Source organism: Lycorma delicatula, chromosome 3 (genome assembly GCF_047948215.1).
Source record: "Lycorma delicatula isolate Av1 chromosome 3, ASM4794821v1, whole genome shotgun sequence".
Classification (NCBI taxonomy): domain Eukaryota; kingdom Metazoa; phylum Arthropoda; class Insecta; order Hemiptera; family Fulgoridae; genus Lycorma; species Lycorma delicatula.
In genome coordinates, this window is record NC_134457.1 from 49,379,088 (window position 1) to 49,401,843 (window position 22,756).

Below are 22,756 nucleotides of genomic sequence, written 5' to 3' on the forward strand. Positions count from 1 at the left end.
CCTCAGAGAATAGTGGGAGCACAGGATGTGGTGGATTGCTGTCATATGTGGTCCTGGTGTTTTAATCAGGTTTTAAGAAATATTTATTCTTTGTTGTGTGTGTGTGTGTGTGTGTGCGCGCGCGCGCGCGCGTGTGTGTGTGGTGTGCGTGCATGTGCATGTATCGTATTTATTCACCTAGTATGTTGTTTTAGTATATTTCAAATTGTTGAAGTCTGTCAAGTTTATGTCCATTACTATTTACATATAAGATTTTCATTTAATTTTAATGTTTGTGCATGTGTGGTCAGTTTCAATGAAGTGGTTTGTTAAAGTGTATTCAATGGTGAAATGAAAAGCTTTTAAGTGTTCTTTATATTTTTGTGATAAAGCGCGTCCTGTTTATCCCATGTAGAAGTAATTACAATCAAATTTGTATATCCTAATAAATATCATTTTTTGAATTTTTATGTAATTTTTTCTTTAAGTAAAGGGTATAATCTGATAATTTTTTTTTTGTTTTATTCATAGTTTTGATATATGCAACATTATAGTCTGTGTTTTAATAAAGCCTGTGTAGTTGATCCTGAAAAATATTTTATTTTTGGTAAATGTTTAATGTTATGTCTATAATGACATAATGTAGTAACTGCTTTGTCATTTTAGTTTTACTGGATGGTTAGATGAGTTCTTGTGGTAAGTTTTCTGTAGATTTGAATGTGTGTCCACGCTCATGTTTTTTGTAACTGTGATATCCAAGAAGTTTATACTTTTTCAATTTTGTGAATTTTGTAGATGTATGTGAGGAATTGTTTACATTATCTGTTGTTTCAACTGGTAAAGAAGGGTTAAAATTACCCTTGACTTACTTACCCACGCCAGTAAGTTATTTTATGCGAGTGTCTGTCATTGTTTGTAAGGATTTTTCATTTTCAATATTTTTATTCAGGTGTTTAATATTTCTAAAATAACCACTAGTAATATTTCAACCTAAAAGAGAACATAAATGTTAATATGCTTCTGTTTTTATTTTCAGTAAGCTACCGACCCATTTGAAGATATTATCTCACCAATTAATTTAAAATTAAAATAAAAGATTCTTTTTAACAAAACCAGCATTAAGATGATGATGAGATTTTAGATATTAAAAAAAAAACCCTGAAAATATTTTTATACTCTAAAAATATACAGATAATGTAAATAAAATAATTTCAATTACTGACATAAAAATTATTGGTTTATTTTACATTGATATTATCTTCTCATATTTAATTTATCTTTACCCATATTAATGTATTAATATGTGTTTTTTACCTCTTATATTTTTTTTAATTGTTACTTGAGAGGGATTACAACATTAAACAATGATTGACTAAATAATCCAGAAAGAGAGCCCTAGTATACAATATTTACTTAAGCCAATCTGATTAAAAAGCCATTTTTCAAGTCTGTGTACCAAAATTATTAAAACTTATTTGACTTATTTGTATAGGTACCAACAACATAATAATTGGAGAATGGTAAGGACTCAGCAAAAATTCATATGCAAGCATTGGTTATAACATTGAAAACACGTGTTGTACATATATTGAAAACATTGAGATTCACAGGTAATATTAGAATACTTTGGCAGTCATTACTTTCAATTTACGTATTAATAAAACCTAAAGGTAACAAAGATTTAAGAAACGATTTTTCTACTGGACTCTTGGACGAAATGATGCCAGATTTCTTTTGAACCCGTTATACTTTTATACCTTTCTTTTTTCTTTTTCCTGTTTAGCCTCCGGTAACTACCGTTTAGATAATACTTAAGAGGATGAATGAGGATGATATGTATGAGTGTAAATGAAGTGTAGTCTTGTACATTCTCAGTTCGACCATACCTGAGATGTGTGGTTAATTGAAACCCAACCACCAAAGAACACCGGTATCCACGATCTAGTATTCAAGTCCGTGTAAAAATAGCTGGCTTTACTAGGACTTGAACGCTGTAACTCTCGACTTCCAAATCAGCTGATTTGGGAAGACGCGTTAACCACTAGACCAACCCGATGGGTTATACTTTTATACCTGCTTCCTCTTTTCCTTACCTCGTCTACTAAGTAAAGTAAACAATTTTTTTTTTGTATATTGTACTGATAAAAACTTTACTTTAATATTTAATGTATAAAATTTGATTCTACACTTACGAGTTGTAGCCTTCAAAAAAATAAATAAATAATTTTTATAAATAAACGTTCGTTTGTTCAAAATCTTAAATCTCCAAAAGTTCTTCACCGATTGCTTTGAAATTTTGACACAACGTTGCATTCAAATACGCGGATGTTTTATCCGCTATAGACTAAAAAACTACTGGACCGATTTACGGGCGGGGAAAAGTGAGAAAGGGAAAATCGAAAAAAGCTAAAAAAGGAAGAAGGGGAAAATTGAAAAAGGAGAAAAGGGGAAAGTGGGAGAGGAAGAGTGAAGGGGAAATAAGGGGATGAGAAACTGGGGAATGAAAGGGAAATGAGAAGGAAAATGAAAAAAGGGTGGGGGAGATGTGGGAAAGGGAAGTGAATGTGGTAAAAATGAAAACTGGGGGAAAAGGGAGAAAGGGTAAAAGGGAAAGGTTAAATTTTGTGAAGTTCCATAATGGTCATTTTGTTAACGTTTTATCAAACTTTCAATTGTGTTCATTTAATCTATATATATATATATATATATATACATAAATTCAAATCTAGTAAAAGCGAAGCATTGCCGGGTCTGTTAGTAAATAAATAAAATATAAGAACAAGATTTAATAATTTGAGTTTGAGAGATTATTTGAAAAAAAGTATGACGAATAACACTCCAAAATTTGAAAATCTGATTTTTGGTTTACAGGTTAAAGATCAATCAAAGTAAGACTTTCAGAACCAGAGTTTTTCAGATTTACATAAAAAATTCTACGTCTTAAAAGCTTTTGGAGATAATCAATAAACAAAAGACTTAAAAGGCTAAATTGAAAAAAAAACTGATAGCACATTATTTTTTAAATTCGACAGAACAAAACATTTAACCAGCAAGTTATATATTGTGATTTGTAATTCTGAAATTCTTGTAAATAAATATAAATCTTCATTTTCAACGATAACAACAGGTTACGAATGAGTAATTAAGCTATTCTGTGGATAAAAAGAGAACTTCTCCAGAATTTATCTGGCTGGATCAAGATTAACCAAGGAGAAGCATCACAAAATACACAATTATAAAATAATAAAAAGTAGATGTATAGATATGATTAAAGTCCATATTAATCATTTAAAATACAAACATATGAAATAGTGTTACGGTAATTTAAAAATAGTGTTAAGATACTAAACATAAAAAATAATTTACAATTCAAAAGGCGTTCTTGAAGATTATTTTCAACACATATTGTGTATGTTGAATGGATGTAGAAAAATCAGGGTTTTTAAAATTATTATAATTTAAAAATTCATCGAGAGTAATATAAGAATGCAGGGTTTCTTTAAAAGAATTTTTTTAATTTTAATTTAAATAAATTAGAGGAAAAATTTTTTAAATGATTCATCATTTGTTAAAAATGGTAATAGAAGTATAATAGTATTACCTTTCTCATAAGCCGAAGTAAATTGATTATGTCGAGAAACCGAAAACATTCGATTGTGTCGAGTAACATGAAAACATTCATGTTGTCTGGTTTTATAAAGCAAGATTTTTTTTAAAAGTAAGTGACTATTCTTTGTAATAAAGGTTGCACATTCATAAATATAAACACAAGGACAAATTAACATTACGTGACTGATATTTAGAAATACTTAACGGGTGCTAGATAATGATCCGACAAACTAATTTTTGTATAGTGAAAACTGTTTCTGATTTTTTGAGAGACCCTCAAGAGATTGTAGTACAATCTCATTGTAAAATAAAATTTTACAAACTTTATTTTACAATGTAACTTTTTCTTTTATAAAAATAATATTTTAGGCTTGTAAATCCCAGTTTTTTTCTTTCTGAAAAGGAGAGGTTTAACATTTAAAAAAAAGTGAACTTCCATATTTTATGAAGATGACTTTTTTATTAAGTTTTTCTTTGAAAATTAAATCTAAGCTATAGAGTTATGCTGCAAGAAGGAAATTATGATATTCAGTCAAAAATTGGGTATGAGGGTTTTTTGCATTTCTCGACATTTCACGACTCCGGGACCACAGAAAACAAAAAAGTAGGAAGTAATGTTCGTACTTACTACTTACATGTAATGGCGTGTTAGAAGCTTGATAAGTTTTGACTGGATAACCTGATTTTTATTAAATTTTGTACTGAGACTCATGTATATGTTATATGAATATATCTATACTCGCGTATTAAGTTCAGTACATACGTGACTGTATATTTTATCATCTTTAAAAACATTTGCCTCGAAATTCCCCCTTCCCCAAAAACCGAAAAAACTTATCTTTTTATTTATTGTATGTTTTTTAATCGTATTTTTTATGTCTTCCAAGACAAATTTGTAGTGTACGTGGCAGGAAAAAATATTTTGGGAACAAAATTGGGATGGGAAAGCCGATTAAAGTTTAAAAATATCGATTTTTTTAAATTAAACATTTTTTTGAGTTTATTTTCAAGTATCATTATTTTTTCATTATATAAGAATAAATAACCAATGCCAGGAAAGTATTACAACGTTTTTGTCAGATTTTTTTAAAATTAAGTCAATAAATAGCGTAGATTTCAGGATTAAATAATTCATCCTAAATATTTTATTAAAATATTAATTTTTTATTTACCTTTTTTGTAATGATTAATAGACAAAAAAGCAGATCTTAAAAATTTTAAGTAATGAACTAACTTTTGTTCTAATTTCTAAAAATAAATCTTAAAAGAAATAATAAAATTGTAGTATTCTGAAGAATTAACAGAAATAATATCTTTGTATTATGTGTCTTGTCCAGCATACACATTTGTATATGCTGGACAAGACAAACAAACAAAGCCGACAGAGGCAGTTCTGTTTTTTAATCATTCCCTTTTTTGTTTCGCATCCTTTCATTTTCTTTCCCTTTATACCTTTTCCTCAGATAAGTGCAATCCAGGTTAATGATAAATGGTTTGAACGAAATGGATCAGCTACCTTGTTTCAAATTGTGGTGTCATGCTAGTACCATAAGAATCAGCAGGGGAGACGCTTATTAATTGGAGCTCAGTGTAGTGGCAATCCTCTACACATGTGAAATTATCCAAGGACTCTGTTTCATAACTCGAATGTTCTACAAAAATTTAGAAGCTGACATGCTTACAGAGTAAAGTCAGGTCTTCTATGCGTTATAAAATTATATATATATACACTAGCGTTCCTCCGTTATGGTATTCGCTCGCGTTATCAATACGGCTTCACCAGCAATATTTTTTTAATAGTTAACTTATTTATTTATAAATAAAAATTATTTAATCAAGAATAATGATTTTGAATTTTTATTAAATTCTAATAAAACCGTAAATAACAATCTCTTTCTAGTGAATTTTAGATATTCACATGAAAATTAAATACTTCAAAAATCAAGTTATCTACATTTTTTGTTACCGAGAAATTAAAAAAAATAGTAAATTTCATTGTTTTCTCCATTTTAACCTATTAAACATGGAATTTCAAAAACTTTTTCTCAATCAGCATTTAACCGTAAAAAGAACGACCTTGACCTTCCTTATTATATATTTATTCATCCCTGTAGCGGCTTCACCCGCGGTATGTGATTACTTGCATTTTCCATCGCGGTCAGGAGATATTTAGCCGGTCATGGCTAGCTTCGCTTGTCCTTCCCGTCAAGCCATTGGACCTTGGACCTAGTCATTCTCTGCCCCTTGGACCTCGCTGTATTCATTAAACTCATGCTTTCTGAGAATAATAATGATAAATAAAAATTAAAGCCTGTTCAATTTATAAAAAATATCACTGTATTGTAATTTTTTCAGAGTGTGAAAAGGTCAAGATCCGGTAAAAACCGCATATGCCCAAATTGGATCGATTGCAATACTTTCCTTTCTAGATCTACACCTCTGCTGTAGCGCATTCTAAACGGGAAAGTAAAAATAACCGGGTTTAAAAAAATTCAAAATTCATTTTAACTCTCTATACTCGGAATTTCGAAAAATCCTTTCTTATTTTGCATTTATACCGTAAGAAGAACATGCATACAAATTTTCATCAATTTATCTTCAGTATTTTTGCTGGGCGATTATGAATCAATCAGTCAGGACAAATTGCTTTATAAGTATATAAGTACAGATATATATATATATATATATATATATATATATATTCTTTTTACTTTCTCATAAAGTTTTTTATATACTTATTTGTATATTATAAAACATATAAACATAAAATGAAAGGAGCAAATAAGTCAAATATGTGTGTATGAGAGATCTGATAGGATGATGTGTTTTATAAAAGAAAACTCAATAGAAAAAGTACTTACAGTCGTTGCAGTGATAGAATCCATATTTGAGTTTTCTGATTGTTCTTAATCAGGATTTCAACGGCAGTGTTGTTTCTTAGTTAACCCGTACACGACTATGTTAAGTTTTATTTTGAAAAAGGGATTTATATACTGAACTATTTTACCACTGAAACCCTTGAATGTTAATTTCAATGTAAAATAAAATTAAAAAATTATTTATGTTAAACAAACGGCCCCCAAATGAATAAAATTGTTTAATTTGTTACCACAATGTAATTATAATTATTTAATATTTATTATATAATTATTATTACTTTATTTTCTCGTGAATTAAATAAACTTGATAATGGCCCTATTTTACAGTTAGCACTAGAGAAATATTTACATACAAGTTACTTTTTTAAACCGCATATTCTACTACTCCTGCATGCGTAATTACAGTTCATTATTTATTTCAAAACAATGAAATACTTTTTTCCTTTTCTTATAATCACTTCTTTAATTCTGTTTCCAGATAAGTGAATTTTTTGATGAAATGAACACAGGCTAATTGTACGTTACTCAACAAATCTGTATTATTATTTTATTTTTTTTAGAAATCGATATTTCATGAAATTTTATTTGTAATGATTACTTTATTGAATCAGGTTCATAAGCGAACTCACCGGGTTTGGTCTAGTGGTGAACACGGCATCGCAAATCAGCTTATTTCGAAGTCGAGAGTTCTAAGGTTCAAATCCTAGTTAAGGCAGTTATTTTATTACGATTTGAATACTAGATCTGAATACCGGTGTTCCTTGGTGGAATGGTCACACATCTCAGGAATGGTCGACCGGAGACTGTACAAGACTACAACTCAGTTACATTCATACATATCATTCATCCTCTTAAGTAATACTTTACGGTGGTTCTGGAGGCTAAACAGAAAAAGAAAGGTTCATAAGCAGCTGTACCTCTTGAACATCTGGTAAGTATAAACTATATATATATATATATGTGTGTGTGTTTATTTACCTAGGTCATCTGACCAGACATTTTAGTTAATTACAAATGAAAAATAGAATTGTGACCAGGAAATCAGTATTGAGGAGCTGTAGGAAGTTAATTATTTGTTACTAATTAAGTTAGTGTCAATGCTGACGCTGTAATACGAGTAATTGGCCAAATTTTCTTTTTGTTGAGATGATTTATATTAAATCAGTAATCTTTATCTCCTTAGAAGGAAGTTAAATTTTTTCAGAATAATTTAAACCCGAGCTGTGGATCAAACCCCATAACCTTTAGTTTAATAGACGGTCATTAAACCGTTTGGGCCACTATAGTTATCTATTTGAAGGGATACTTGGTTCATAAATAAATCTTACTCTGATCGATACATAATAATAATTTGTATAGATCACGTCAGGAATGAGTAAATGAGTAAATATGTTATGGACAAAAAAAGGAAACTGCCCCAGTATTTTTGTATGTTAAATAATCATTCTGATTTTCTGAGAGAGCTCCAAAAGATGACATTAATATTTTAAACGGGAATAAAGTAGGCATAATAAAGATTTAATAATGAAAATAAACTTAGAATTTTATTAGGGGAAAAAAAACCTTACAAAAGCGTAAGATTTGATTTTTCCAAAGAAATCAATTTGATGACCCAAGAGAACGTGTCATCTAACAAAACACGCAAGGATCATCTAACAAGAAGAAAGAACAGAAATTTTACTACGTGGGCAACAGAAATACTAGCGTTATCATTAATAGAAATTCTTACCCACGCGATCTACAGTGTTACGTCTGCCAGAGAAGCAGAGTCCAATAGTTTTATCCATGTTTAAAGTTAGATGGTTAAAATCTACCCACTGAATTGGTTTTAGAACTGCTAACGGAGAGTTCTGAAGATTTTTTAAATAATAATTTTTCAGATTTAGATAGAATTATGCGGTTTGCGAAGAGTATTAAAATGAGTGACTCAAGATTTCGAAGCAAATCATTATAAACAATAAGGAAGGCTAGGAACCGAGAAAACGCCCATAAGATATTTCGCTTTTTTCATCTTGAAATGAGTCTAAAATGAGTCTATTTTAGACTCATTTCAAGATGAATTTAGACGTATATGTTTATTAAAACATGAAATTTCAACTGTTTACGACTGGTAAAGTATGATTTTAACCAATTGTAAGCAGTTCCTCTGATTCCATAGCTCTAAGTTTTTGTTAGTAAAAAATGTAGAACAACATCGAATGCTGCATTAAGATAAAAAAAAATGAAAATGGAATCTTATGACAACTATTCAATTTAAAATATTTTCAAAAACTTGGAAATGAATTTGCCAGTTGACAATCTTTTTCCAAAATCAAGCTGAAAGATTTATTAATACTTAATGCTTTACAAGACATGTTAAAAGTCTTTCCTTTTATAATTTCGTTCAAGTATTTTAGAAAATACGGACAATAACGAAATTGGCCTATAATTTTGTGAATTAAGTACCGAACGTTTCTTAAGGAGGGGAATAACAACAGAAGTCTTAAGGCAGTTAGGAAATACTCCGTTGTTGAAAGATTTTTTTAATTAATTTGTAAGAGGGACAGTTATACAGAGCATGTACGACTCCTTTTAAAATATTGACAAGAATTTCATCAACGCCTACTGAATGCTTACTTTGTATGTTGAAAAAATAATTTTCTTCATCGTAGTTATCAACGGGATATAAGAGTTCATTAAAACCGTTCAAGGTGAATGGCTTTCTTTGAAACGGAAGAACATTATTGTTGTCTAAAATACTGGGAAAGACTTAATTAAATTGTTGTTCTACCTCATTAGCAGTTGAAATAACCAAAAATAACTAATTTTATACCTTTGGTGACGTTATCTGACCTGTTTTATATTCAAATCTTCTTTTGATAATTGCCCACATAGTTTTAGATTTATTGTTTGAACTAGGTATCAAAATTATCATAATATAATCTTTTAAGCGTACGAATAACTTTAATATAAACTATTTTGTAATTTTTTAAATAATTCTGAAAGTTATCAGACAAATTGTATTTAGACATTTCACTGATATTTCTTAGAATATTTTACTACTAATATCAATTTTAGATTAGCGCATTGAATAGTACACCGTTCGAATTAATTTCTTTCTGGAATATAAGTTAATTTAACTTTATTAAAAAGGTAGTATTTTTTTTTAACAAAGACAAAGTGAGACTCCCCCATTTCTACATGAATCGCTCTAAAATCTTCAGTAAGCTTGAAATTACCAAGCTCATTAATGACTTCTGTGATGATCAGCATAATGTTCTAAAAAAGAACATGCAAAATCTGGTGACTGGTCGGAAAGAAGTATTTCAACTTCTTTGTTTTATTTTGTGCATTAAATATTTATACGGAAGAACTTAATGCTAGTGCAGTTAACATTTTTTCGGAGAGGAGGGATCAGAGTTTGATATTTTAAGATTAACTAGACTGCCAATGTAGTGTGTATTAGTAATTATTGTGTTTTTAGGGACAACGTTGTTAATGTTGATTATTATATTAGATGTAGTCGAAATACTCTCATGGGAGATATTAGAAGGATTTATGAGAGGGGTAGTTTCAAAGATAAAAAAATAATTTCCTTATCGTTTATACAAGATCATTCCTTAGAATATTCAATGATAGGGATTAATATTTTCTTTCTTTTTTCTGTTTAGCCTCCGGAACCATCGTAAAGTATTACTTCAGAGGATGAATGATACGTATGAATGTAAATGAAATGTAGTCTTGTACAGTCTCAGGTTGACCATACCTGAGATGTGTGGTTAATTGAGACCAACCACCAAAGAACACCAGTATCCAAGAACTAGTATTCAAATCCGTATAAAAGTAAACTTTAGTAGGATTTGAACCTTAAAACTCTCGACTTCGAAATCAGCTGATTTGCAATGACGAGTTAACCACTAGAGCCCGGTGATCTGATAGGGCTTCATCTAAAAGTGCTTTACCACCCGAATTTAAATACGCGTGTACATAGGATCGTGAGAATCGCATTCGGATCGATAAAGAAGCAATTTGTTATCGTACCAATATGTTTCCTCATGTGACATTTCACTTTCTTTCAGTTTAATTTTGTTTCGAACCTCGTGAAGTACAGAAGGCGAAAACCCCCGGTCTGACCACCGAAGTCACGGTAGTCCGACCCCCAAACGAATCTGAATAGCCAATATCTTTTACGCCTATCGTCTCGCAAAAGAACTTTATGGGGCTTAATAGTCCTTCTTAGATTTTGTTTTGACTTGTCAACAGTGTATCCGTCAAGTGTTTTCTCTCCAATTCAGAAACGCAACGGGAGATGACACAGCTAAATCGCAAGAACTTGCCTCGGTTTGACAATCGACGGAAACTCCGGTTATCTCCCTCGCGCTTGATACTCTCGAGCGGCTGTATAGATTTTTATTGTATAGAGAACATCTCCACTACACTTTTGAGAGAACCAACCGCTTCCCTTAACCTCACCATACCGTAGTCGACGGCGGCTTGTGGTTGTACGCTCTCCATTTCCCCGATATCGGGAGACCGAAGTCAGAACACTTCTTCTTTTTGTCAAAAGCCTTTAAGTTCGAGTTCTCCATTATAGAATGTTCTATATTATAAAAAATAAATAAATAACATTAAATAATTTTTAAGGTTATCTGCAAAAACAAAGAAATATTAAAACAGAAAGAAATCAGATACATTTTATGAAATAAGACACAGCAAAGCAATGAGAACAAGTCGTTCAACTGAAAGTAGCTATTATTTAAATATAAATAATACTAGAAAAATAAAATAAAACGAAGAACTTGAAATAAATCTATTCTTACAACATTTAATTTGCAGATCCATTCTGAAACAGGAAAATACGTAAAAGTTCAATACAAACCGGTCCTCAGGTAAACATGTCTGCTTAACTTACAATGGAGTCAAAACTCATACTTTAACATAAAAATGGTCATTTTCTTTATTGTAAAAGGTAATTTTATACATAAGATCTGTATATCAACATTTATGAATAACAAAGTTAAGTTGCATCTAACGTGATCTTCAAAGAGATTGGTAATCCTGCATTTGTAAAATACGCTCTTGGCATTTTCTAATCTGTTTGCTTCAAAAAGGACTATAAAAATCTTACAAAATCCTTTAAAGAAAAAATTTCTGTTAAATTTCTAAAAAAAAAAATAAAAAAAGCAGGCTTAAAGACAAACATAGTTTTAACAATAAGATGATTTATGAAGAAAAAAAAATCATTAAGAATAATGGATGAATTGCTTATTTTTTTATAACTGTTAAATGCTATAAAAGAAATAAAACAGGAACATATTATAAAAAATAAACATACTATGATACAATAAAAAGGTGATATATAATAATAAATACATATAAATAAAAATAGCAAATACATAGTATGTGTGTATAAAACAGTTATTATAAGAGAACAGACTCAATAGAAATTGAGAACCTTGATGATGACTGACATTAATGATCGTTCGCTTCTTTTTAACACTTTTTTTATCGAACAAAAATCATCCATTATATATTAAATAATAATTTCAATGCTTAATAATAATAACAAAATACAACATTAATATTAATATAAATAAAAGTATTTCGTGATTGTAATAATTAAAGCTGACAAAATTTTAATGTTGTAACATAATACATTGAGAGTAGCAGTGACTGTCAAGTCCTTGGTACATTTTATATAATATAATATTTTATTTATATATTAATTCAATTTATATTTAATTTTCTTTTCTTTTGTACGCATTATTCTTTTTATCTTTTGTGTGATCCTTACCCAGTTATTCACAAAACATTTAGACTGGGGTAAGATTAGGGAATGAATTAGTATATAAAATCAACCGCTTCGACTACGAAGTCATAATCTACCAAATATCCCAACATCATCATCATCATCGCTTCATTGTCTTCCACAGGCAACCTGTACACCTCCAGTAAAGAAGTAGAGTTCATAAGAAAACCAAATATGAAGACAGTAAGTATACATTTTAAAATACTACATTAAGTAAAGTTAGATTTATTATAACAATAATATTAATAATTATAACTTGAATAGGAACTGTTTATAACTTATGTTCTAGTTCAACCTTCCAGTGATTTCCCAGCTTTGTATGAGAGCTAAATACTACTGTGTAAGGTATATAAATATATACATGCACATAAATAAAATAATACATATATAATACTGAAATATAATTATTTATCGGGTGCAGAACTAACTTATTATTTTATGAATAAAATGTAATGTAATAAGCTGTGTCTTTATATATAAAGTTTGATGTATTTGTAGATGTGTTATATATTAAGTTCACCAGGCCAGGATGTGCCTTTAATTGATCCTTGACAAAAAACTGTGGCTGGAAGATTAAACTACGGAACCAATAGTATTACTAGATCACAATGTGTTAATTTTCTTTATGGAAAGGCAAGCACATAACTGCTGACTATAGTCATACCTCAGAGGAGTAACATAGTACCAATTATTAAAGAGTACTTTAAAAGTTCCTGACCGATTCAGCACATAGGGCTTTCATTTTGGACAGTCACTATGAACTAGTTTTTTGAAGGGCATCTAATATGTGGAAATATATGTTATATATATATATATATATATATAATCATTACAAGTAACAAAAACCATCTGTTAATATATGAAAATAGCAAGCTTAATACAAACTTATCGCTTTATGTAAAAAGCTTTTTAGATTAGTCGATTTATCATCAGTATTCCTACAACACCATATTACTTTTTTGTTTTATAACTTTTAATTCACAGAAGAAAATTAATCTATAATTTTATTTTAATAATAATCATTATAAACCATTACTTCAATGTTTTAACCAGTTATTTAAAAAGAGGTTTACTAGAATGGTTACTCTCTATTGGATAAACTTAATCTTTATCATGATTTTTTCTAGTAAAATCAAAATAAAACTATAGATAAGTAAAAGCTAATTTTAACATCAAGAATGGATTGTTGTTAAAAAATCAGCTGAATTTCTAATAACAAATTTTTGGATTGATAGTTTAAAAAATCATTCAGCATCTTACAAAGGACATCTTAGAAAGTTGAAAATAACTATCATAGATTATGAGTCACTGAAAAACAAGAAAAATTTTAGATTAAAGTCATTGGAAAACATAAAAAAATCTAATTTCCCATTTTATACCTCACAATTATGATTATGTAAGTACATCTAAACAAAGTTTTAATCTACAGTTTGTTTATGGACATCTACCCCTCCATTACATATTATTAGTTTTTGAAGTTATTTTTATTTTTTTCCTACTTTTTCTTTTCTTGTTCTTTTTAATTAATTTGTTTTACATGCATTAGTTTACTTATAAAAAATTCATATTTATGTTTCAATTTATTTATTTTTTCTTATGACTCAATCTTAATTTACTTTTTTATTATTTTTTTAATTCTTTAGATTACTTCCAGTTTTAATCTTTTACTTATTATATTTATAAGTATCTGTGGTTCTGTTTTATAGTTTCTATATACATCAATTTATATTCCAAATTGAGCTTGTATGTGTTAAATAGTCTTGCTTCATCTTTTCTTTCTTTTTACAATAAAACAATTAATAAACAATAAGTTAATCAATGATACATTAATTTTTTTGAATAATGTTACTCATGACATAGTAGGTACATTAATTCATATATTGTATCTTTATTTGGTTAATGAATAATTCTTTTGTTAGTAACAATTATTTCAAATGTGAAAAGGTTCTATCAATTCAATAAAATTTGGCTAGTACACCTCTCTAGATTTATCTAGGCTTTATATAACAGCTATTAATAGCTAATAATAACAGTTTTGGGAAGCTAAATAAGCCTTTTGATTGATGATTGCATATAGACATATAACAATAATAATAATAATACCATCTACTAACACATATTAACTATTTTAAAATATTAGTATAAGTATTTTTACTTTCATATCAATAAATTATTAATAGTGTAATCAACATTTACAAGGTTGAAAAATATAATCTCTTTTGAAAACTTTTAAAATGAATGTGAAAAATGAGTCGACAAACATATCAGAGCATTTATGATCGAGTTAGAAATAAAATCTAAGTAAAACAGTCTATTATGTAAATTGATTTTGAATGGTTATTTGAAATGTTATACCAGATCTATTATTTTAAATAAAGCTAACATAAAACTACGAAGATTAATGCTATTTGTAATGATTTTCTTTGCTAAATAATACTTTTTTAAACATATTAAAAACAAAACAAATAATTTGTAAATCTATGTTTATCTTCATAAAAAAGTTTAAAATTCTAAATAATATTATTAAATTTATTTACTTTTTTCAGCACTTAAAGAAACAATTTTATGTAAAAACCAAGCTGTAGTTATTCACAGAACTGAATTATAAAAATTATTTAAACTTTTTTTAAAAAAAGTAAGTGTAAAAAATTACTTATTTTCTAAATACATGGAAAAAACCTTGCAAAGGTGTTGTTATTCAGTTCCTTCATAATCAGTGTGGGAATGGATTGTTTTTATTACATCTACAGTAATGAATTTTTTTTTTAAATATGTAAAATAAGTTAAAGTTTGACAAAATTGGTAACAAAAAGAATAATTTAAGACTTGAAGCTGAAGCAAATGAGTTGAAAAAAGGTGGATGATTTTCCTTAAAAAAATTTTGCATTTTCTTAAAATTTTTTTTATTGTTAAAGAATGTGCTTAAAACAAAAATAATTTAATAAAAATTGCCTCATTATAATTAATTTGCACATATTTAAGAATAGAAACACATTTTTTAGAATAATAGTAGTTTCTTACTTCTTAGGCATAATCCAAATACACTGTTGATTACTGTAACACTTCCCATGTAGAAAGTTAATAATTCAAAGTGTTAGAAGTTGATAATTCAAAATAAACCATTTATACTTTAACACCAACTCTAATTTATGCTTTAAGCTCCTTGATATTGTCCTCGGCCACATTAATATTATTGGGTCCTAATTTACAACATCCTGGCCTAATCATCCACAGATGTAAGAAGCTGCAGGTTTTCTCATCATACAAAAAAGGGATACAACTGCTTAAGGCTCTGAAATTAAGAAAGTTTCTCTAAATATTTGAGGACTTTTGGAATATCATTTAAATTAATTGATCGATCAAAACCAATGCTCTGTACTCGTGTAACATATTCCTAGATAGTTCTCGATTTGATTTCTGATATAAGACTTCATGTGTTTTTTTTTGTGTATTCATCTCTGATATAATATTTATTAAAAAATGTGCCTTATTATTAAATTTTTACAATAATATGTTCAACAAGATTAATAAATACATATTATATGTTATACAAAACTGTAGAGCTGTGTATTTAAGTAATAAATTAGCGGTTTTTTAATTCAAAGAGGTTTTAGGTTTGAATCTGACTTGCTGAAATTTGTAACCTAAAAGATTATTCTATGAGTGATCTGGCTATATTGTTTCTCATCTTCATTAATGAAAAAAAATTAAAGAGAATGAGAAATTCTATTCATATCACCCCAGGTTTATTTTGTTGTCTATGAAAAAATTTAGCATTAAGTACATACATAAAATTTAGCATAAGGTAAACATTATACTTATAGTAATTACAAAATTTTGCCAATTGGATTTGATAAAAAATTATACTTATCTCACTCTTTTCACATTTAAATACTTTTAGTTGTACTAGAAGATCTTTTTGAAGCTGATATGTGGTTCTTTTGTCAGCGTATTGAGATATCACACCTTAGAGTATCACACCTCTAAAAAGATTCTATGAATTTATAAAAAGTCATTTTTAAATTAATATCTTTTTAAAAAATTTAACTCCTTTTGTCTAGCTGATCTATACTACATATAGATCAGCTAGGCCAATGTATTTTTTTCATCGGTAATATACTTAAATTTAATTAAAATATTAGAAGTAAATGAAAATTAAATGTGTATTCCATAAATAAAAACCAGTATATGTGTGGTATGCACAATAAGTTTTCTATAAAGTATTTTTAAAATTTAATATAAATATATAATTATTAATGTAGTTAGAAATTATTTATTTACTGATAATTATGTTAAAATCTGAAGTTCTGAGAATAGAGCAATAACAGATATAAAATCTGGTAATGATTATAATAGTAATTATTAAAATTCATTGCAATACCACTGAATAGATTAAAAAATGAATACTACTTATTATATTACTGATGTGAATGACTAAAAGAGAAAAAAAAAACAAAAATGAAAGTAAGGAAAAAGGAAATTAATAATTTCATATACTTATTAAGTGCAAACTAACTAATATAGTATGTTGTAAGACTGATTTTATTTTTGTAGTCAACCTAATTTATTGTTGACGTCAGTAATTTGAATATTTTTTTATAAATGGTTTTGATGTAATAATTAAGTCAAACACATCACCTCGGGGAGTTAATATAATTTTATAATTGCACTTGATGAGGTAATATTATACACAAAATTATTAATTATTAATCTAATTAGAAGTTTATTCTAATTAAAGCAATAATAAACTTTGTGATTTAAATTACAAAAAAGGAAAGTGCCTATTTTTTTTTTTGTTTTATTATAATTTGTTTACTTTTTAAATTAAATATTAATTAATGTAAATTGTGCCATTTTTCCAGTCAGATTAAATAAAAAAATTATGTTTACCTCTCTTTTTTTACATTCAAACATTTTGTTAACTTATTTAAGAAAAGAGGTTCTTAAATAATAACTGTTGTATGAAATCTACTCAAAACCATGATTTAGAATTCTATTTAACCAATATTTTTTAATATTGTCAATCTCCATGGCATAGTAGCTTTGCCTTTGATCAGGAGGTTCTGAGTGTGAATTCTAGGCAGGCATGGGATTTTTCAGATGTTATGAAATACATTATCTTCCATCAGTAATTATTAGTCAGCTTGTTGTTACTATATGAATGAATAAATAATCGCTAGAATCCATTGAAACATACATGCAGGGTGTCTGAATAGTTATTATGCACTGATTGTATTAAATACTTGCTTACTTGCTTTAATAATACTGTAGCAATTCAAATAGAACCTGTATCGCTTGAAACTTTTTAATTTAAGTATAAGTCTATGTATATCCCATTCAGATTTATAACTGAATTATAAATATTAAATAAAATAAAATTTTACAGTAACTTCTTGGGAGATTCTGTATTTAAATATATATTCAATAATTCATCTCTCGTAAGTGACTGCAAGTTGGATATTCATGTACAATTTCCAAAAAAATAAAGATATAATAAATAGATAAATATGCTGGAAAAAAATAAATTAAAGCATTTCTCATTTGGAAATTTTGTTATATTAAAATTTTAATGAAATATTATCTAACTTCCCACTCTTATGTGTTCTGTAACTGATTTTTAAAATTTCAGAATGTAAATAAAACAAGCAAGCAGGCTCAATAAACTAAACGTTTTATTATTATCTTCTTCTTATCTGAAACTCAAAAGGTTTTAGTGGACCATGGCCTCTTTCATAGCTTCCTACCATTACCCACTCATTTTTCTCTTATTTTCCAGAATCTGATCTAGTATCTGCTAATATTCTGTGCTTTTTCTCTTTTGCTGTACTGTCTCTTTATAAAGAGTTCTGTGCATCATTGTTTATTATGTTCTTGTAACACTTCCTAACCATGTTATTATTTATAAATTAATAAATCTAACAATATTAATTTTTTCCAGTAATTAACAATGACAACTCTATCATTATATTTGTTGTTTCTTTTCATTTAAAATAAATTTTCCATTAGATGCTTCTTTAAAAAAGTTTCAGATATAATTTATTCTGGTTATGATCATATACTACTTTTAAAAAGTTACAAATTAACAAATTACACCCTGAAAATAGTCTGTTTTCTTTTCTATTTTCAAGTATTTATTTTATTAACAAAATAAATACAAATGTAGCATTTGAATACAGTGTTTGATTTATAGGTAACACCCAAATAAAAAAAATTACAATTAATACTTTAAAAAGTATCTGATGTGCTGTTAGTTTAAAAACAATGTAAAGTTTATTAATTCTACATATTTATTATTTATTTTTTAATTAACTTACAATAATTATGAAGTGAAAGTGATGCAGTACAATTAATCAGTGTAATATAAAAAGTGAGCATCTATTACTATTATTATTAATTCATTTCTAATTTTTATGGATTATATTACACGTGACTCAATAATTTAGTTTACTATAACAATACATTTTTATTTTACTTAATGAATATGATACTCTTTCTGATTGTCATGAGTTTCTCCTGCTCAATACATAATCTCTTTGGACATTTGATTGACAAGAGTGATAATAACAAGCTTAGTTATTTGTTATCACAAATATGAGTTTGGAATCTAAAGGAATTGTTTTTTTCTGCCTTTTAGAGATCTATGTTCTATTTATAAATAGAAGAAGAACTGTTTCTGTTGCTCCTGATATGATGTTTTTTTACAAATGCTATAAGAAAATCTTTCTTCATATGAGAGACCTGGATTCATTAACTCTTAATCTTAGTATTCCTTTGCCCTTTTACTTAAGTTAGTTATTTTTTAGTAAACCTAGTCTTATACAGTCAGTCCATTAGCTGAAAATGTAGTCAACATTATTGTTCATCATTTGCAATAATAAATTCCACATTGTAAATTAATTTCTGTATTAACAGTTTACACACATAGTGATTCAGTTAATGGTACTTATGAGAGTTGCATGGCTTGCCTATACAAACCCTCACACACCATCATAATCTCAAAAAGGGTATAAAATACTCAGCTTAATTGATTCCACTTCTCAGAAATTAAAATTATAATACTTTTTGAGTGAGTGATGCAAGTGAAAAGTGATGATGCCTCCCTCTACCATGTAGAAGAAAGTTTTTCTACTTATTACAGGAAAATGTCTATAACAATTACTTATTTGTTGCAGATTTCAGTTGCAGTAGTAGTAATTGTGCTTGCAGTTATGGTATTGTCAGAACCATTACCAGGAGGTCTTGGTGGAGGAAGAGGAGGTGGTGCAGGTGGTTATGGTGGGAGTGGACCTTCTGGTTTTGGAGGTGGGTCTGGTTTTGGTGGTGGAGCAGGAGGGAAATATGGAGGAAGAAATGGCGGAGGGGCAGGAGCCAGAGGTTATGGCCAAAACGGAGGTGGATTTGGAGGCGGTAGTCCGAGTGGCAGTTACCTTCCACCATCAGCAGGAGGTGGTGGTGGTGGTCGTGGAGGTAGTAGTTATGGCAGTGGATGGGGAAAATGATTTCTTAAAACAACAAAATGAATGAAACTGAAGAAATATATAGGAATGAATCATGTTACAGCCTAAATAAACATTATGTCTAAATACTGAAAAAATTATAAATTTGGAAGTTATGTTACAAAGAATTTGCTTTATAAAAATAAAATAATCATAAAGAGATAAGTTGTTCTCTTTACTCAACACATTTTTTTCTGAATGACACTTATGTAAATAATTACATTTTGTACCTTGTCCTTTTTTCATCCTGCTTGATGATGTTATATTGATTGAAGGAATTCATATAACTTATTGAGAATGCTAACCATTAGCATTAAATAAGAAAATATTACTAGTAATTTAAATAGATAGTTTAAAAAAAAATTATTACTAGATGATAGTGAATTGAAACATATTGATTCTATTCTTCACTAACTAATCTTACATATCTCTTATTTTTACTTCAAGTTAAGCAATATATTGTTATTCTGTTATCTGTTAGGACTGTACATTGTTACCATTAACAATGCAAAGATATACTAAATAAATTATTTTAGCTACTCAGATATTTAATTCAAGGAACTTAATCCAAAATTACTTTTCGTCAGTTCTATGTACTAATAGGTATTTTTAACATAAAAATATCAATTTTCTGCAAAAATTTAAGTAATACTGAACTTTTCACCTCAATCACCAAATAAATCAATATTTATTTGTTCTTTACTTTTAAGGATTAGGTTCCCTGATCTGTTCTAACAACCACACCACTAAATTGTTTGATACCCTCTTTTCCAAATTTATATTCAAATAACATCTTTGGTAAATTACAGTCTTCATTCTTGCTTAAGTGATCTATTTATTTATGCATTATATTAATTTTTCATACTCTTTTTCAATATTTTTTACTTTTTCACAATAGAATTTCCAGTCATCTTCATTCATGGAATTAATTTTTTCTGTTAATTTTTCAACATTTGTGAAAGAAAATGTTGTGTTATGATTCGCCACACGTCTTTTTATAGCTGACCATACCATCTCAATCGGATTCAAATCAGGATAATATGGTGGGAGTCTAAGAACACGATGCCCATGTTTTTTTCAAAAGTTCATCCAAGTGATATTTTTGTACTTTAGTTTTATGTAACTTTATTAATTCATATAAATGTGGTTTCAGCATTTTTTAAGTATACGAAATATGGGGTTTCTCCAGCCAATCAATCATATATTTTCTTCTGAAGTTACAATTTGGTGCTTTATCAATAATTGTATTGTGATAAGGAGCTTTATCAAAGACTACTACTGACATTGGTGGAAGATTTGGAATAAATTTTTCACACTCCCATTACATGAAATTGTCTTTATTCATGTTGCCATGGCAGTCGCCACTTTTCGAACTGACTTTGCAAGTTAGTAATGTTTCAGAATAAAACTGATTTCTCCTCCAGCATGAATTACTATTAAACATTTATCTTTATTAATCAGCACATGAAGTCCGTCAACAATACCATCAGACCACGACTTTATCGAACAATGTGAACTTAAAACGTACATTTCATCCAAATAAACAACTATAGCACTGCTTTGTCTGTACTTAGCCATTGCCTGCAAATATTAATTCTCTTCCACCTGGTATCGGATTTCTCAATTAAAAGTTTTCTGTTATTTTCAGTTTTACGTCATTTAAACTCTTACTCTTTCAAACCTAACTCTCTCAAGTTGATTCACTGCCTTTAAAATCAATAGATGACTGAGGTTCTTGCCTGATCTTTTTTAAAGTAAGTAATTCATTCTTCTTTGAATGAAATTCATTAACTGTTATTTTAACTACACCTAAATCAAAACTGTCCAGTTCACTGACAGGTTTCAAACATCGTTTATACTTTTTTGGCATGCTGAAAGAACACGATTGGGATGTTGATTGTAGAATCATGTCTTTTTTTTCTCTTCTAAGTTTTTGAATGCCTATTATATGTTTGTCATCAGTTAATTTACCTACTTTTAGAGCTTCTTTTTTCATAAAATCATAAACATTATGGATAATTTCACTTGCTTGATTCCTAAGTTTTTTTTTCTTAACTATGGATTTAAATTTTGCCATAACAAACCGCACTAATAACACACAAACAAATATAAAACAAAAATTAATATATTACAAAAAATTTGCGAAAAACAATGAGAAATTATAGAATAATATGACCGCACAAAAACGCTATCCGAATATCTTCATTGAACACGATATAAAGTGGACTAATGTATACACACATTCTGTACTATGAATAATGGATCTAAATATAATCGTAATGAAAGTCATTATTTCTAAATGCATGTATAAATTTTTATAGACCTGTACATAATACCAATCAGAGCATTAGTCATTGGTTAAGGAATTGTTATTATTTACAAGATTGAGCATTTCTATACATATAATCTACTGAAGTGGAAAGAATTGAACACACAATAACATAAATGTATTGTTTGGACGTCCGTATTGTTTGTAAATCAAAAAATGAAATAAAAATAATAATTACGCGCAAAAATAATATTTTGGAAAACAATAATATAATGAGATGTCAGCACGTGACGTCACAAGCTTGTAGATTCAGTGGGGCAACTATACTGAATGCTTACCCTTTATATTGAAAAAACAAGTTTCATCTTCCTGGGTATCAACGGGAAATAAAAATCCATTAATAACCTTTAAGATGAATGGCCTTTTTGAAATGAATCAGCATTATAGCCTAAAATACTGGGAAAGAATTTTTTAAATTGTTCTTCTATTCGATTAGAAGATAAGATAGCTGAAGATACCTAATTTTGAATTTTGGTGAAGTTATCTGACATATTATTTCTATATTTGCTTTCACTTTTGATAAATGCTCACATAGTTTAGATTTATAGTTTGATTCTAAATCAAATCATCATAATATAATATTTTAGCATATGATACTATAGAAAAGACTATTTTGAAATTTTTCAAAAATTCTGAAAATATTTGATTTTTCTATACCTTCAGTAATCCATGCATT

At 28.2% G+C, this 22,756-nt stretch overlaps 2 protein-coding genes across 3 annotated transcripts in view; one reads left to right on the top strand and one right to left on the bottom strand.

Moving 5' to 3' along the window:
* LOC142321579 (uncharacterized) overlaps positions 1-19,916 on the top strand; it is a 63,944-nt gene extending 44,028 nt beyond the window's left edge. The window contains exons 1-4 of one of the 2 annotated variants that reach the window (XM_075359785.1): positions 1,511-1,589; positions 7,079-7,398; positions 12,245-12,438; positions 19,428-19,916. In XM_075359785.1, coding sequence (XP_075215900.1) covers positions 12,430-12,438; positions 19,428-19,754 — 336 coding nt within the window. In that variant the 5' untranslated portion in view covers positions 1,511-1,589; positions 7,079-7,398; positions 12,245-12,429 and the 3' untranslated portion in view covers positions 19,755-19,916. Of the gene's footprint in view, positions 1-1,471; positions 1,590-7,078; positions 7,399-12,244; positions 12,439-19,427 lie in introns of those variants that run through there. The other variant, XM_075359786.1, reaches the window with a different exon arrangement.
* The window catches only part of LOC142321578 (uncharacterized), a 36,954-nt gene that overhangs the window by 3,419 nt on the left and 10,779 nt on the right, over positions 1-22,756 (bottom strand). The window lies entirely within an intron of this gene.